Source organism: Chiloscyllium plagiosum, unplaced genomic scaffold (genome assembly GCF_037043375.1).
Source record: "Chiloscyllium plagiosum isolate Xiang-an unplaced genomic scaffold, Cpla_swu_hap1 HiC_scaffold_13, whole genome shotgun sequence".
Classification (NCBI taxonomy): Eukaryota; Metazoa; Chordata; class Chondrichthyes; order Orectolobiformes; family Hemiscylliidae; genus Chiloscyllium; species Chiloscyllium plagiosum.
The window spans coordinates 54,169,388-54,187,435 of NW_028270151.1; the positions used below are offsets into that span (position 1 = coordinate 54,169,388).

General features: G+C 37.7%; 2 protein-coding genes across 2 annotated transcripts in view; both read left to right on the forward strand.

The window, feature by feature from the left end:
* The window catches only part of golim4a (golgi integral membrane protein 4a), a 111,827-nt gene extending 107,455 nt beyond the window's left edge, over positions 1-4,372 (forward strand). Inside the window, exon 14 of the mRNA XM_043702168.2 lies at positions 983-4,372. Coding sequence (XP_043558103.1) covers positions 983-1,147 — 165 coding nt within the window. The 3' untranslated portion in view covers positions 1,148-4,372. The remainder of the gene's footprint in view (positions 1-982) is intronic.
* A 140-nt stretch (positions 4,373-4,512) lies between these two features.
* LOC122555902 (transient receptor potential cation channel subfamily V member 6-like) overlaps positions 4,513-18,048 on the forward strand; it is a 36,572-nt gene continuing 23,036 nt past the window's right edge. The window contains exons 1-3 of the mRNA XM_043702167.2: positions 4,513-5,159; positions 10,161-10,242; positions 15,960-16,054. Coding sequence (XP_043558102.1) covers positions 10,208-10,242; positions 15,960-16,054 — 130 coding nt within the window. The 5' untranslated portion in view covers positions 4,513-5,159; positions 10,161-10,207. The remainder of the gene's footprint in view (positions 5,160-10,160; positions 10,243-15,959; positions 16,055-18,048) is intronic.

Genomic DNA, 18,048 nt, shown 5'->3' on the forward strand with positions numbered 1-18,048 from the left:
TATTTAAGGAATGAATACCCATGCAAGCATGACAACAGCTAAACTGCTGGCATACATCATATAGCAGGCATTTTTCCCCCAAGTTGACACTCAGGCCCAGACACAGTCCACACAGAGGCCCAGTTTCAACCCACCTTCTCTTATTTGCTGCCTTGTGCACTTTTCAATGAGTTATCTTCAGGCCATTGGCAATCCTGAGTTTTGGGAAATTGTTGAAATGAAACCTTTAAATTCAGCCAATACATTTCAAATAAACTCTGTCCATTAATTCAATATTTGACAAAGAATACCTTACATGAAAACCCCAATGATTGTTGATGTGGCATGATCTGCTGTTTTTATTCCAAAATAGATCAACCTATGTTTTTGTTTAGGTCAAGTATAGGGAGACAACAACAACATGATTTGTATACAATATTGGTATCCTGTTATGAGGTATCTTAGTGTTTTACAATAGAGAGAAAATGGATTTAATAGACCAAGGGAAGGGGATTAGTAATTAGTTGAGATATTTTGTAATGAACCTGTTCAGGGATGCTCTTACACACTCGAGCAGGTTGAGACTTGAACCCACGCCTCTTGGCTCAGTGGCAGGGACACTATCACAGTACCCGAGCATCTTAGTAATGAGTTTATTATTTTCCAACAAACCCAGACCACCTAAATAACAGGGTGAGTGTTTGCCAACAATTTAAAAAAGAAAGGTTTGAATGTTACTACATCAGATAAATACATAGAAGTTGTGTACTTGGGCTGAAACATGCATGTTTCATTGTGAATGTATTTAATTAGGAAACCAGAGTCTTTAAAGTCGGCAATGTTGTCATTTCGCATGGTTATGTTTAGTCATGTCTGAGCTAGGTTTGTTTGTAGAAAAGAGAGTTAAGATTTTCAATGTGTCTGCATTAGGCATTCTGTCAAATTATATCATGTATTTAAAAAGTATGTTTTCTTAGTGGTTTGTCATTTTTACAATTTGTAGATCGATAAGAAAGAAGGGGATCCTAACAAACAAGAAGAAGAGGCAATAGCTGATGAAACCAATCAGGAAGGGGAGAAAGAAGATGAAAATTATGAAGAGGAGGAGGAGGAAGAAGAAGACAGAGAAGACCCTGCTGCAAGGACGAATCGGCGGGCAGAGATGTGACATTCTTACAGTTAGCTTTATAATGATTTTGTTTCATTATCCAATTTGATTTGTTTGACCCACAATATTTTAAAGGAACTTTCACATAAAGATATATAATGTATTTTTCAGGTTAATTTAAATTTGGACATATTTAAAGATAAAGTATTAAAACCCTTTAAATGCATCTGCTTCCTGATTGTAATTTGTAATATGTTCAACGTGAAAGAGTCCTCAAAAGTTCATAGAACACTTTTTTTGAATTGTAAAATGTTCAGTCATCTTTGTTTGAGGCATTTTGTAACTCCTATGAAAATATTTTTTCGATGCAAAGTCAATTATAACATAAGCAATTCTTGAACGTGTCTGAAGTTCATCAAAGCCTATTTTCAAATGAGTGATATTTATCATTATGATTAGATGTTAATTTGTAAACATAACTAATCATGTAAGAAGCACTGCTCTTAGGCACTGCACACAGCTCATGACTTTGTGCAATACTGTAAAATGTGTGAGAGCCAGTCACCGTACATTTTACACTCTTCCTGATTTTGGTTTCCATTAATTCAAATCATCCATTTTATACTTTTGCACAGTCAAAAATTAATTATCAAAGTTAGGTCAGAGCATTTAGCTTTGTTTTCAGCTTTGTAACGAAATGTACTTCATAGAGAACTGTACTTCATGCGGTAGTTTGTAATTCATCCAGTGTTACCAAACCCAACTTCATTGTGTTACTGAGTAATATTCTGTTCAAAGGATATTGATCAATTTTTTTTCTGTATAATAGGGAGACTCAATACAGATGTAATCCATTTATGCTCATGGATTTACTGTTGCTATTTTTGTCTGTTTTGTTTTCTGAAAGAAAATTATATTTAAAACTGCTTTAAAACATATTGCTTTGAAATGACAATCAAAGAAGTAAAAAAAACCATGAAGAGAGAAGCTGACAACAGTTTTTAGCTTGGTTATTCCATAAAGGTCCTTAACTTTCAATTTATTTCTGAGCAAGTAAATTGGTGCAATTTAAATGTAATCCTTCATTTGGAAGTTATGAGAATAAAAGGGTATGTGAAGAAGCATATAGTTCCTGATCCATGAGGCACACTAGTCTGCACAGTGCAGATATTTTAATAATTTTAATGCATAAAAATTTAAAGCTTAAAAATTTAATATGTAAGTCATTCTGTCTTCGTTAATGTCAAGGTGGCAGAAATTTCCACAAAAGTGAAAGGTTAGATTTTTCTGTCGGATTTTTAATTATGTGGTGCATATGATCAACTAATATTTGTTCAATTAAGCAAACAAGTGTTGATTTTTGGTATTGAATTTATACATAGAATGAAATAGTTATGAGTGCATTGTATTAATACACGTACAGAGCATTGGACCCAACATTTTCACATGTTTATGCCTCACACAAGTCTCCTCTCATTTTGATCTATTGCAATCAATAATAATTCCATTATTCTCCCTGACCTGTGTTTATCTAGTTGCTCTTAAATGCATCTATGCAATTCACCTCAACGACAGTTGTGACTACCACATTCTAATCACTCTCTCTGTAAAGAATTTCCTTGTGAATTCATACTGGACTTATTGTCTGTCATAAATTTATGGTTTCGATTTCTGGTTGGCCCCACAGTGGAGAAATCCATAAGTGTACCCTGTAAAATGAAAGACCTCTAACAGGTCTTAGGACTCCATTTTTTATAGAAAAAAATCTCCAACCTGTTCAACCTTTTCTTACTGGAATAAGCTCTGTCTTCTAATGTCTTCTAATAATTTGTTTTTTTTTTGAAATTGCTCCAGTGCCTTTGTTTTCCATATAATATTGAGACATGAGCAGCTTAGACTACCTTGTGTTATCTAATCGAGAATGTATGTAAGCATAACATAACTCGTGCTTTTAGTTCTGTTCTGCCAGAAAATTACCCAGGTGCTTGTTTAATTATTATGGCCTTGTTAACTGATATCGTTACACATAGTGATTTAAACATTCACACCCCAAACTCTTTGCTCTCCTTCCCCTTTAAACAGTTATTTATGAAATAGTATAAAACCTCTTTATTCTTCCTGTCAGAAAAAAAACCTTACATTTAGCTATATTGAAGTTCAATTGCCACTTGCACAGTGATTCATGGAGATTGTTAGTGCCTTTCTATATTTTGTTGTTGTCCCTCTTTGAATTTATTATGCATACCCATTTGATATCTTCCACTAGATTTTAAATTGGGTTTCCAATTTTCAAGCCCAGAGTAGTTCATTGCAAGTGTTGAATATCAGAGTCCCTGCACTGGTCCTCATGAAATACTATTTTCCACTTTTTGCTAGTCTGAATAATCATGTTGAACCCCTTTGCCTGCTTTGTCACCAGCATGCTATCCATTCTGATACTTGTCTTATGGCTTTATTTGTGAGCCAACTAAGTGGCATCTTATTGAAGGCCTTGTCTTCCTTTTTTGTTACTTTTTCAAAGAATTTTATGAAGTTGGTACTGTATGCTCATGCCTTAGGAAATCCAGGTTCCAGATGTCTTTCTGGTCCTTCTTTGAGTAAGGATTCCATCATCTTTCCTACCAATGAATTAAGCTAATATAGTCCTTTGGACATGTTTTATTGCCTTTTTTAAACAAAATTGATTTAAATCAATTCAAATTTGAAGTAAAATGGTACTGGCGTGTATTATAATCGATTTTCTTGGAGTTACTAAAGAGATTGGTTTTTTTGAGATGTTAATTTACTTTAAGAACACAATAGAGCAATTATTGTTCTGTTGTAGTATGCAGAAAGATTAAAATTTCTGACTGACTGGTATTCACATTTGTTTGGTTGGCTATATTATTTTTATAGTGCCTGAACACTTTTTAAATAATTGTAATACCAGCTTTTTAATACTTTACCAAAGTGAATAATGATGTTATATGAAACAACATGCAAAATTTTCTACTAAACACAAGCATAAATTACATTCATGTGTTCCTTTTACAGTTTTTATAATGGGGTCTAGGGTAATTATGCAAATACGCGGAATAGATTTTGCCTGGGTTTGTTGTCAGCAGTACTCATGTGGACAAGTATATTGTGAGAGTTTCTATTCACTTAGTGTAAAGTGTATATTATGTAAATAAAGTTGCTGATCAACAAAACTTAAACACTATATCACTAAGTACTATGATTTCCAAAGGACATTAAGTGATTATGTGAAATTATTGGCCATTATTAAACTGTGTGATTGTTCAATGCTTTGTATTATGTATATTTTGTTATTGACGCATAATGGCTTGAATTATCATTCTTTGTGGGATACATTTTCAGAAATGTTTTTCGACAGAAAATTTGAACAATAGGTATTTTTAGAAGATGATTATGAAATAGGCTTCTTTTTTCATATTATGAATATCCATACATTGAGTCACTTCCATTGCAGTACAGGTCACCCAAATCTGAGTCCTGCAGCTCAATCTCAGAATGGGGTCAAGAAATCTCAGTTTGTTGCTGTGCAAGTTCAGACTGTTGCCATTTTGGCTCAGAATGTCAGTTCTCAAAGGCGCTTTCAGGGTATCCCAGGACTTCCTTAATTTGTTCTCTATTCTGTACAAAGAAAGAAAATTTGACTAAGTGCCCTACTTTCCCTGCTGGATTAAACACCCAAAATCTCTGAAACTAATTTCTTTTAGTTAATGCAAAGCAAAATATCAACAGCCATAAATGTTCTTGTGTGAATGATTGAATGTAAAGTTTGTGGGAGTGCATCTTTTTGATATTCTGTTCTGTTTTGTGTGCAATTCACTTTTACCTTTAGTGAATTCAATTTAAATGCCAAGGAAATATTGTGATAAAGGTAGTTAAACTGGTGTGTCCTGTTAGTGACTGAAACGTTTCCCTAATACACAGAAACCATGGCAAGAAATTGGCCTGTGTGTTGTCAAAACAATTTGTCGCAGATAGTCTGTCCTCTAAGAACTAGTGTCAAAGCCACATTGTGCTGTGAGACCTATCGCCGAAATGATCAAAAAGAGAGTGTAAGGTAAGAAGATTAAACTTGTTTTTAGGCATAAAGTAACAAAATTATAATTAATGCTATAACAGTAGCTGTTACTAGAAATGCTCTTCCAGACTTTGTCACAGCTGGTGAATGGTATTATGTGTAAATACTGGCGTAAAGACTACTTATATTTGGAAAATAAAAATTAAATGTAAATGTTAAAACATACTATTCACTTAAAACAGTAAAAATATTATTTAAATATATGCTTAAAATTTTGGGGGAATAAGTAAGGAGAAACTAAATGGAACAATTTTAAAAATTATTTAGGAATAGTGAAACCTGGAGATTGTTAACTTTAAAAATTGAGGCAGAGAGTACAAAAACAAAGAAGTTTACTAAATCTTTATAAATCAATAGTTAGGCCTTACCTAGATTATTATTCCTGTTTTTGGCACTATACTTTAGAAATTTTTTATAAGTACTATTATTTGGAATGATGTCAAGACAATGGTGGGAATTCAGAAGAGATGTACCAGAGTGGCAGCATGAGTGAAGGACTTTGATTAGATTAGATTCCCTACAGCATGGAAACAGGCCCTTTGGCCCAACAAGTCCACACCGACCCTCCGAAGAGCAACCCACCCAGACCCATTCCCCTACATTTACCCCTGACTGATGCACCTCACACTACAGGCAATTTAGCATGGTCAATTCATCTAACCTGCACATCTTTGGATTGTGGGAGGAAACCCACGCAACCACGGGGAGAACGTGCAAACACCACACAGACAGTTGGGTGAGGCAGGAATTGAACCCGGGCCCCTGGTGCTGTGAGGCAGCAGTGCTAACCACTGAGCCACCGTGCTGCCCCGTATGGAAAACATAAAGAAGCTGGTGTTGTTCTCTTTAAATCACTGAAGGTTATGGAAGGGAAATTTAATCAAGGAGTTCAAAATTATGAGGGATATTGTTAGAGTAAATAAGGACAAAGTGTTTCCACTACAGGATTGTTGGTAACCAGAGGGCACAGACTTAAGATAATTCAAAAATGAATGAGAAAAATTACATTTTATGCAGTAGATTTTTATGATTTGGAAAGGGATGAATTAAACAGATTCAGCAGTAATTTCCGAAAGCAAATTTGATTTAGATTAGATTAGATTATGTTACAGTGTGGAAACAGGCCCTTCGGCCCAACAAGTCCACACTGACCTGCTGAAGCGCAACCCACCCATACCCTACATTTACCCCTTAACCTAACACTACAGGCAATTTAGCAAGGCCAATTCACCTGACCTGCACATCTTTGGACGGTGGGAGAAAACCGGAGCACCCGGAGGAAACCCACGCAGACACGGGGAGAACTTGCAAACTCCACACAGTCAGTCGCCTGAGGTGGGAATTGAACCCGGGTCTCAGGCACTGTGAGGCAGCAGTGCTAACCACTGTGCCACCGGGCCACCCACAAATTTATACTGGATTTGAAGGGCTGGAGGAAAGTACAAGGAGTGAAACTGATATTTGGGTTCAGGAATATTCTATCTGAAAAGCGAAATCCTCAACATTGACTTCAGACCCCATGAAGTCTGATAGCATCATGTGAAACATGGACAAGGAAAACATCTGCTTGTTGCAGCTCTTCCGCTGCAATTGAAGTAGTGTTTTTCCACATTAAATACCAGCATGGACTTGATGGGCAGAATGATCTCCTGTGCTATGATAGCTATGACTATAAACAAAAATACTGATGGTAGCAGTAGCTGCTTGGTCTTTTGGTGGGATATTTCAGCGTCCATCACAAGAAACGGCTCAGTAGCACCACTATTGACCAAACCGTTCGAATCTGAAATAACCAACAAGAAGGACAATTTTACTTGGCCTCACCTTCGCCAATCCACTTGTGACAAATGCATCTGCTCAAGACAGTATTAGTAGGAATATTCACTGCACAGTGGAGACAAAGTCCCATCTTCTCATTGACGATACCCTCCAAAATATGGTGTGGCACTGCAGCTTGCTACATTGGATAGATTTGGAAGAGATCGAGCAGCTCAAAAGTAGGCATCCATATGATACTGTGCACCATCAGCAACTACACAATTGTATTTCACATATCACTCAGTTTACTGTTACCATGATGTTTCGGGATCAGCCCAAGTTCAATGAGGAGTGTAGGAGAGCAAGCCAGAAACAGCACAAGTGTTATGATGATGTAGAGGGGTGAAACAACTCCCCTCTTTTTAAAGCTTTTTTTGGCTGCAACAAAGATGTTTACTTTGTTTTCCCATTAAATCACACTTCCATTAAAACATGGGACTGGTTAAAATTAAGTTCTAGTTAGAAGATTTTCTTGGATGACAGACAGAGGAATTTTTTTACTTAAACCCCAAGGTAAATTATGCAACATCAAACACACACTAACACAGATTTAAAGTTTAAAAAGGGAAATGCATGGTTTAATAAAAAGAAAGTCAAGAATATGTAATTTAAAGAAAAAGCCCTTAGAGTCTTCAGGGATTAGGTTTAAACCAGAAACACAGTTGATTAATTGATATCTTGTATCCTCAGCAGAGATAAGATTTGTAGATATCCTTGAGTCCTCAGTGAATGGGTGTTTCTTCAACTTGCATTACGACCAGATGCTGTTTTCCCAGTGACTGAGAGAAATATGAGCAAGAAAATGAGAACTCCAGCTCTGTATCACAAATTAATGTTCCTTCCTCTCTCTCTAAAAAACTATTGCCTGAAGTACAGCTCATTTATGTATTACTCTTTCTAGTTTTTTTGTTGTTCTTTTTCCAAGCTGGACAATCTGCAGGTGACTTTCATCTTAATATACAAAGCTTCCAGAAAGGTGGAAAACAAACAGGAAGTACAGACCTGAATGACTGATTTCAGACATCTTGCTGACATGTCAGTTACTGTTCAGACAAGTCTTGTTTCATGGTGGTTCAGTGAATTAGCTGAACTTGTGCTCCTGTGATCACTGGTCTTTCAAATCAGTGTTTTTCTTCATGAAAACAATGTTCCACAGTAATGAAGATGATGGAAATTGATTGTCCATTTGTACCATTATCATAACACCTCCCCACCACATGAAACAAAAACCCAGTAATATTTCTCCTTTTATTTACAGTGAGTGTTCTGTCATAAGATATGAGATAACAATATGAAATTTGGAATGCCAACACACACATTCTGCATTCTCTCTTTGTCATACTCTAGCTATAAACCTTGCTTTGGGAAAGTCAGATTTGTTTCCTCAATTGGGCCTAAATTTTAATCCTTCACCATCCAGTTCCATAATCCATGTACCAGAGTCAAACATTTTTATAAATTTGATTTCTATGATAGCGGTGGGTGGAGGTCTGATGTCTGCCTTCTGTAAGGTGTTGACTTGAATCCTGCATCATATTCTTATTGAACTTCACATCAATCCAGTTGAACTGGTTGAGGTTGAAACTTGGTTTTGTACGTTTGATGTCCAGTGGATAACTCTGTTTTTATCTCACTGTTGGGTGTGGAACAGGAATAAGGCCTTCAGCTTGTCAAGCCTGCTTTACCATTTAAGACGATCATGCTGATCAAATACTCTCAATGCCTTTTACCCACGTTATCCTCATAACCCACGTTATCCTCATAAAACAGTCAGAGGTGGGAATATAATTCCTGACCATTACCCTGGTCAGCACTCATGCCTGAACAGACATTGACCCCTTGTTTATTGATGGTTTTATGAACTAGCAAAACCTGTGGTCATGTAATTACATCAGCCATCTTCAGTCAGTGTTTTCCTTTTTAAAAAAACTATTTTAGTCCACATAGAGGCATAGGTTTAGGGTGAGAGGGGAAAGATTTAGAAGAGACCTACAGGGCTTCTTTTTCACACACAAGGTGATACGTGTATGGAATGAGCTGCCAGAGGAAGTGGTGGAGGTGGTCCAATTGCAACATTTAAGAGGCATTTGGATGGGTATATGAATAGGAAGAGTTTGGAGGGATATGGGCTGGGTGCTGGCAGGTGGGACTGGATTGGGTTGGGATAGCTGGTCGGCATGGACAGGTTGGACCGAAGGGTCTGTTTCCATGCTGTACATCTCTATGACTCTATTACTCTATAAGGTCCCAGGTATTAAAAATCAAATGATGGAAGTCAAAAATTGACAGCCGATTTCTATCACTATAATAACACAAGGTAACACACGACATATGTAAAAATTCAGTCTGAAGTTACAATGTGGAACTTCTCACTAAACAATGGATATAGCATACAATAAACAGTACAGAGCCCAAGTAGTTATGCAAATGCTATCATCCAAAAAATTCCAGATGTTAAGAATGGGACTAATCAGAGTAGCTTAAAGAACTTAAATTTACTCTTTGGATAAACTCAATTAAAATTTTCAAAATTAAAAATGAGATTAATCCAAACAATTTGAAAAGCATCATGTAAAAATTAATAGGTTCGGAGTATGGAGATTAGCTATTCTTATTAAATGAATGCAGCACAACTAATTTTCCATCTTCACTGAATTGTAATTTAAGGTATGCACTGACCTTCCTAATTACTAATTCTATGAGATTTTCAAGATGAACTTTGAATATTTAATTTCTAAAGCTGCCATCCTGTTGTAATCATCTTTTTTGAATATCCATACTAAAACACAAACATTCTACATTCACAATTTCAATATAAGTATAATTTGAATGAAGATATAGAGGTGGTTAATTCTTTCCTGGTTTTAACTGAAAACCGTGAATTCATCTAGTGAGTTAGAATTAATAAAAAGACCAAAATCAAATAGATTAATGTTCTGCACACAGAAAGGTATTCAAAGTTAAAAAAAATCATCCTGATTAAATGGTTGCGTGAGCATATTTTTCCACATTAAAATGGATTAAACCTTAAAATGAACCATTTAGTAATCTTAATGCAGAATACTTGATAATGCTGATAATTTGGGAGATTCAGAATAAGCATGAGCAAACTTTTTTTTAATTCTTAAAGCAAATGCTAACGTTTGTATTTTCATTTTAAAGGATTTCACTGTGACCTCGAACTGTCCAAATTATTTGACAAAGTCCACATGCATGTCACAATGGATATGAATGACACAACAAGGTAAATTGCGTAAATGCTTATAACTTGTCAAAAGTAATATTTCCTTTAAAATAGTGTTTCAGTGCTCTGTTAAACACAAAAGAAGCATAGAGTAGGATATGGGATAGAGAAGATCATTATGGGAGGTTAACTCTGAGTATGCAGTGTTCTGGGAAAAAAATGCACATTTTAATCGTCCTCAATTGGCTTTGCCTGTGAGAGCAGTGCTGCAGACCAAAAGCTTTTTTGTGCTATTGACATAATGGGACGTCGTTGCTGGTGTTGGTCAGTATTTCCAGCTGAGTTTGATGCATTTTTCTGAAATCCTGGACCACTCAGGTTCAGTGAATAGTCTGCTAATGACTCCAAACTGAATACGCATTCAACTGCACAAGGGACCCCCCATTGCTGCGATTTAAAGAATCAGTAAACCACTTTGCTGTTGGGTCACTTGTAATTTACTTTGCCTCTTTTTGCAGCAAAAGTGGTGTAAGGACTGGGGTTTTCGTTTGAAAGTCTGTTGGTGAGTTTTAAATCCATTCAGGGAGGTCAGAGAATTTGGCCACCCAAGTTGGAAAAATGTACAGGGGCTGTGCAAACTTCATCTGTGTCAGTAGCAGGATCAATAAATTGGAAACCTGCAGTGAAGGAAAGTTCTGCACAGAGGGAGGAAGGGGAGAACATTCCACAGAAGGCCCGATCCATCATGAGTTTCTGAAAGCACTTCTGATACCGCTGTCTGTATTATGAACAATACCAGGTTCAACTGGAAGCTGTTACAAAACTGTGCTACCTACCTCAGGCCACAACTTACAGCAGAGTGACAATGGTACTGTCAGTGACCAACAAGACCATAGAGGCTTAAACCTCTTATGATTGTTCTTTCTAGGCAGTAGCTAGCTACTTGGCCAACTTCTCAAGTATGCCATCCATTGATACATTAAGGTGGCGGTAGAAGTCCTATCTACTAAAAAAAAGTGATTACTTCATGCTGTCTTCAAAGAGGGAGAAGCAGGACTATATATATGATATATAGGGCATGTGGCTTTGCCAGGATTTATTAGATTTCTTGTCATTCCATCTACTTTTGGCATGTGATGTTATGAACTCTCAAAGTCAATAAATAGAGCTATAGAAGTCACAAGGCTATAATTCAAGCAACATTCAGTTTTTGTGCAACTATGCTTAATGCATCACATTTGTGAGTACAGGCCATCCAGCAACCATGATTATGTGGTGTGTTACTCCCAACATTTTCAGGCCTGCAAGAAGAACAAGAGGCTGCTGGGAGACAAGGCTATCCATTAAGCATGTTGCTGATTAACTATCCCAAGCCCTTACTGCCCTCCCAATCACCAGTCCCCAACTGCTATCATCAATGAGACACAAGACTATATATTGAAGATCCCAGAACCACAGAAAAGATTGAGGAGCAGAGCATCAGTTTGCCCAAGCAACACTTTCACTGACTGAGATATTTGGGATGTTAAGAAAACACATATATTTATGGATTATGACAAACTGTTATATGGGACTGTTTCACCTTTACTGGGTTGCAAATAAAACATTAAAATATCAAGGAGAAAATTGTTTATTAGTTGTTTACAAATATCAACTGACTTTGTAGAATGAGTGTCCAGCAGAGCCCTGTAAGAAGAAATTAGAGATGTTTTATGGCCTAATTGTTGGATAAATAGACTTGGGAAAAACTCTTGAAACTATTGTTCAGCAGCAAACTCTAAAGTTGCTTTATTAGTACACACCTAGGTCTGACAGTGCTACAGGGGCAGGGCCTTACAAGGAAAAGCCATGTTATCTCTCAGTCCATAAGAGGTAATTCTTTAAGGCAAAATCAACTAAAATGCTGTTTCTATCTCAGTGAAGAAGTTTGTAAAATTCTGATAAAGATTAAAAGTTTAGGACTCCTGACTATTTCCCATTTGAATGTGAAATCTGGTTTGAAGATCTTCCATCATTCCGTGACTGTCAGTAACAGATCTCAACAATGGATAAACAAAGAAACAATGAGAAATCAACCCATTATATTTTCTGCATTCGGGCCCTGCCTTCGAGAATGTTGTTCCTTTCAATGTCTATTATTTTCAAAACCACATTACGTTCACGGAGCTGTAACATTTCGTCTTCTCTGTATGAAAGTGTTTGTGAAGGACTATGGGTATGCAGTTTGTTTCTGCATCATATCTTAGTTAGTGACCTGTATTGCCAGTTGTTTAAAGAATAAATTCATTTCTAATAACCAAGTTGTTTGAATTTATTGAAGAAATCTGGCAAAGATCTCTTTTGTTCTGGATAACAGTAATAAAGAGAAACAATTTGACCATATTAATGATTAAGTAAAATGTTTAAACTTTTAATATGGCTCAGGGAGTAGTTGGGCTTACCAGCAGCTCCTCCTGTCAGAGTCGAAACAGAAAGAAGCTGCCCGTTCACTGTTTCTAAGTTTACATTGGCCTGCACCAAGTTGTATGCAATGCTTGATGTCACATTGGAGCCAGTTTCCTCTCTGCTCCTCTCTGTAAGTGACAAGGGGCTGTCTGGGATGCCTTCCAATTCATTTAGTAGCATGGTGCGTATCTTCAGCAGTGCTATCCTGGAAGTTGCCTGATCAAAGTCCTCGTCTAGGTGTCATAGTGGAATCTATTTCTGATATCACCCTGGTTGGCCTGGCCAGCTGCAGTCCACTTATACTCAGTAACTCGCCATATACATGATGAGGATGAAGAAGAAATGGTGACGTGCATAAGGGAATATCATACCATCCCCTTGCATGCTTTCAGTGATGCTGAATGTTATAGACTCTGTCACAGCCAGGCCCATGTTGCATACCACCATCAGGCTTGGGATGAGATGGTTTTATTTTGCCATCTTTTATAGTGGTCAAAGGGAGATGGCAGAATGTTGGTGATTCTATGGCTCTGTTCAGTTTTATGTTCCTGCCTTAGCTGAAGAGCTGGAAGCTGTGAGAGGTAGGTGCAGGGCTGTCATCAGGAGAACATGTACATGGCTGAAGTGAAGAATCTGAATGTTAGACATGAGTCTTTAGTCCTGAAGATTTCTGATATGTGAGTAATCTGGGCGGGGCATTCACTGGAGTGTAAGGTTGAAGGCACAGTGGATAGAAAATGTTCTTTGAATAAACATTCACTGATAATGCCCATCTTTATGAGGCAATTAAAATTTCTCAACATCATACTCCTGTCAAAACTCCTTGTTTTATTATGCCTGTCTTTTCCCTTAAAACTGTATACCTTGAGGGCTGCCTATCTCCCCACGACAATGTGACATCTCTCCTATGGTCCACCTCCATGATTGAGTCCTCCAGCAACACATCAGTGAATCTGGGAGCTTTCTCCCTGCCCTGTTGCTCTATTGAGAAGCAAGCCCCTTTTCATTAAATTCAGCATCTCTTTAAGAGGGCCAAATCATTTTTCAGAACAGCAGACTACATTCAACAAATTTCTTCTCATCCCCTTGATGAGGATTCAGGGTCTGTGCAGCTTCACGCTGAGACCATGGAAGTAAGAAGGCATCATAATGTTTTTTAGTGCTGCCTGCCTCACTGGAACTGGCCATAGACACATTGGGCCAGATTTTCTGCTCCCTGAAGTGGCATTGTCAATGGCAAAAAACATGTTGGGAAATATGGCACAATGGAAATCAGATTCTTGACCTCAAGGAAATAAGTTCAAATTTGTCTTTATGGTACCTCGTTTCCATGAAACTGCATTTTGTTATTTTTGTTCCTTCATTGGAATATGGGCATCGCTGGCTCCCTATCTCTGTTTGTCCTTCACAAAGTGTTGGTGATTTGCCTTCTTGAACTGTGTAAACCATTTGGTGTCGATACACCCAGAACATCATCGGGGGGAGTTCCCAGATATGACCCAGTGACATTGGACAAATGGCAATATGTTTCCAAGTCAGGATGGTGAATGATGGAGAGGGACTTGCAGGTGGTAGTGCTCCCATATATCTGCTGCCCTTGCCCTTATAGATGAAAATCATCTTGCATTGGAAGGTCCTATTTTAGGAGCTTTGGTGAGTTTCTACAGTGCATCCTGTAGATTGTACACACTGCTGCTAGTGGGTGTCAGTGGTGGAGGAAGTGAATGTTTGTGGATGTGGTGCCAATCAAGCAGGCTACTTTGCCCTGAATGGTGTCAAGATTCTTATGTGTTGTTGGAATCATATAGGCAAGTGGAGAGTATTCCATCATGCTCCTGGCTTACATGAAAGTCAGAGTTGGTATCTGGTGACTATAGCTCACCACTTTTTTCCCTGTGCCGTTATGTAATAACAGTGTCTTTACAAGGTCCCTGCATGCCCCATAGGCACATTTCTCTTCCATCCTTCAATCCCTGCAACTGGGCATGGCCAAACCGCCAGCTTTACCATATCGTCATGCCTACTTTCTGACCAACTTACACACCATATTTGGCACATCCAAAATGAAGTGAATACTAAATAAAGTGTCTGACAAGTATCAGTGGCAGTCATATAAAACATAAACCTGAACCCTGAGTTTAAACCGTTCTTACTCAGAAAGATCCTGTGGATGGAGCAGAACTGTAGATGAGTTGGAAATCAAGCACCCAATCTAAACCTGCCCAAAGTTATTGGGTTAGCTTAAAATTGGAAGCTATAACCCATCAGTTGGAAGAATTTAAAGAAGGTGTCTACCTTCAAGGAAGTGGAAAGTAAGCAAGGAGGATTGTCATCAATGATCACATGATACTTTCAATGATTTACATTCTAATCTGCCAAGAAATGGCGTGGGTGTGGACCTCAAATGAGTTATTTTATGGCTTTGGATTCATGGGCCATTGAGGATATCAAACTTCCCTGCAAGTGTGGAATGGTGAGTTAACCAGTTAAATCATTACACAAGGCATCACAAGCTAGTCTAGAGAGCCTGGCAGAATCTGCCACCACACCATGGTTTAAACATCACCATAGTGTTACCAGACTTTAGGGCTGTTCTCTCATGGGTGGTGGTTTAACCTGCGGGTCACCACACCTCAGGTATGGGTAGAGGTTGAAAAGGAGAGTCTTTCATGGTAACCTCAGTTGGTGCAGGAATTGAACCCATGTTGTTGGCATCACATTGCATTAGAAAACCAGCCCACTGAGCTAAACCAAACCCCAGCAGGCTGTCCTGCTCTTAAATTATCTATTGAACTTTTTCAATAGAGATAAGAATCAGAAATATTTAAGCCCTTCACATTCACCATCAGTCATTTTATACCATAATTTAAAGTCAAAATATGGCACATAATGTATAAATCCTGAATAATTTTAAATCTTTCAGCTGAAATAGTTATATCAAGCAAAAAAACATTAAAATGTGGTCAGTGTTCACCTGCACTACAGCTGTTGGACTTTTGACAGATAGTGGACAAATGGTGGTAGTTGCTCTGTTCGTGCTAACTAATAAAGTGATTATACCTTCAAATCAGTAACCAGTTCAAACATTCAGAGCAAACTAAACTAAAACCTTGATACCTGAGGGTTATCAGCACATTTTGATAAACGTGTGAGTAAAGTTTTAGTCAGATATTATCAGTTTTGAAATGTTGACCTTTGTCAGGCTAAAGTAAAACTTTTAAATCAGGTGGAAAGTATGAATATTTGAGTCACCCAGCGAGTCATGAATTTTATAGGTTTAAATGTTTGTTTTTCTTTGAATAAATGTAACAATGCTTTTTTTTTCTTCACAGACATGGCAGTGAGTTTTTTAAAGCAGCTCACACAAATGATACCATCAGTATGAAAGCCTTATTGACAAGTGAAGATTTTGACCCTTACGTTCGAGGTATGTCCTTTAGAATTAAAAGTTTATAAATTAAAAATTTACTCTTGACTTAGTAGCTTTTATTTTGCCTTTCTTTTCCTATAACTTACTAGTCAAGAAGCTGGTGACATATGCATTTGTAAATGTTGGCCAGTGACATTCCTTTGCTACCACTGAATAGATACATCAGTGTAGTCTAGATTAATGGATCTATGTATAGTCCTTCAATCCTGTCCTATATAAACTCATCTTGAATGATGTAGCTTGAAGTCTCAACTCAGATTACAATCTCACTTTATGGAGAATCATAGGAAATCTTTTTCATCACTTTGCCCCACAGGGTTTGACAGGGTCAGTTGTTGAGCTTTGGTCCTTATGTTTCCTTGCAACAATCACCAATCAAAGAGTGACCTCTTTCAGACAGATAATTCGATTTGTAGGCTACATTCTGCAGTTACACAATATATTTGCTTCTTTAGCATAAAATCCCGATTATCTGAGATATGTACCTCAAAAAATAAGATGAAAGATACACTTTTTGTTAATCTATTTTAAGCCTATAAAGTGGCAAATATCTAAATCTGTGACATTCTAAGAGGAAAAAACCATTAATGATGAAAATATACAGACAATACAATTTGTGGACATAGAATTAACTCACCTTGACTAATGCATCATAATTGAAAAGTGTGGTGCTGGAAAAGCACAGCAGGCCAGGCAGCATCAGAAGAGCAGGACAATCACCCTGATGCCTACCTTGAAGAAGCTCTCCTCCTCCCTCTACAAGGGATTTTCCTGCTCCTCGGATGCTGCCTGGCCTGCTGCGCTTTTCCAGCACCACATTTCAACTCTGGTCTCCAGCATCTGCAGTCCTCACTTTCTCCTAATGATTATAGAGAACCTTGCCCCTTTGCCATATGTTCTGTTTAGATCTGCACAGATCTCACCAACTATACTACAGAAGTTGGGATATCTATTTGGCAGTGACTGAGGTTTTCAGGTTAGGCTCAGCACAGTCACAGTGCTCTGCCATCTTCTGTAAGGAAACTTACAAACGGCAACATTAAAAACATTCAAACATTTGCAAATTTGTTCAGCAAGCTGATGTTTTCGGCCCTCTTCTTGATAAATAAATAAATCACTTCTCAACAGGAAAGACTCTAAAAATCCCCTGACAACCAATGGTGTTACTGTCATTGATACAGCCAGAATCCATTTCCTGGAGGTCAACATTGTCTAGAACTGAACAGTCACATTAATGCCACAGTAACGAGAAAAGGATAGAGACTGGGCATTTGGCAGTAAGTGGCTCACCTCCGGAGTCCTTAAAGCTCCTCTAACATCTGCAAAACAGTCAGGAATCTGAAAAAATATTCCTCACTTACTGAAATGAGTGCAGCTCCAACCATACACTCAGGAGGCTTGACACCATCCCTTAGGACAAATCAATCTGCTTGCTTAGCACCAATCCATCACCTTAAATACTCACTGTATCTACCGATGGTACGCTTTAGCTACAGCGGTTAACAAGACACGGTGCACTATATTAACATGCCAGGTCTTCTTTAAAGCACCTTCCAAAACCACAATGTTCATCACCTAGAAGGAGAAGAACTGCAGATGTAGGGAACATCTTCACCTCCAAGTTCCTCTCTAATCACCACTACCCACTTAGATATATATTGATATTGCTTGATCATTACTTGGTCAGAATACAGGAACAACATATTGATAGTCTCTTCACCACACTGCCACAGTTCCAAAAGAATGCTTGCCATCACTTTCTCAAGGGGTTGAGAGACAGATAATAATACATGCTGACCCTGTTAGAAGTACATAGTCCAAGAATTAATTTTTAAAATAAGTCTCAGTTGCTTAGCGCAACTGTGCAAATTTATTTCATTGCTGATTTCCCAAAACTCAAGGGATCTTTAAGTGCTTCTATGTATTTCTTCAGATTTAATTAAGTTTTAAATTCAGAAAGCTTTCCGTTAAGTGGATGCAGCCACATTGTT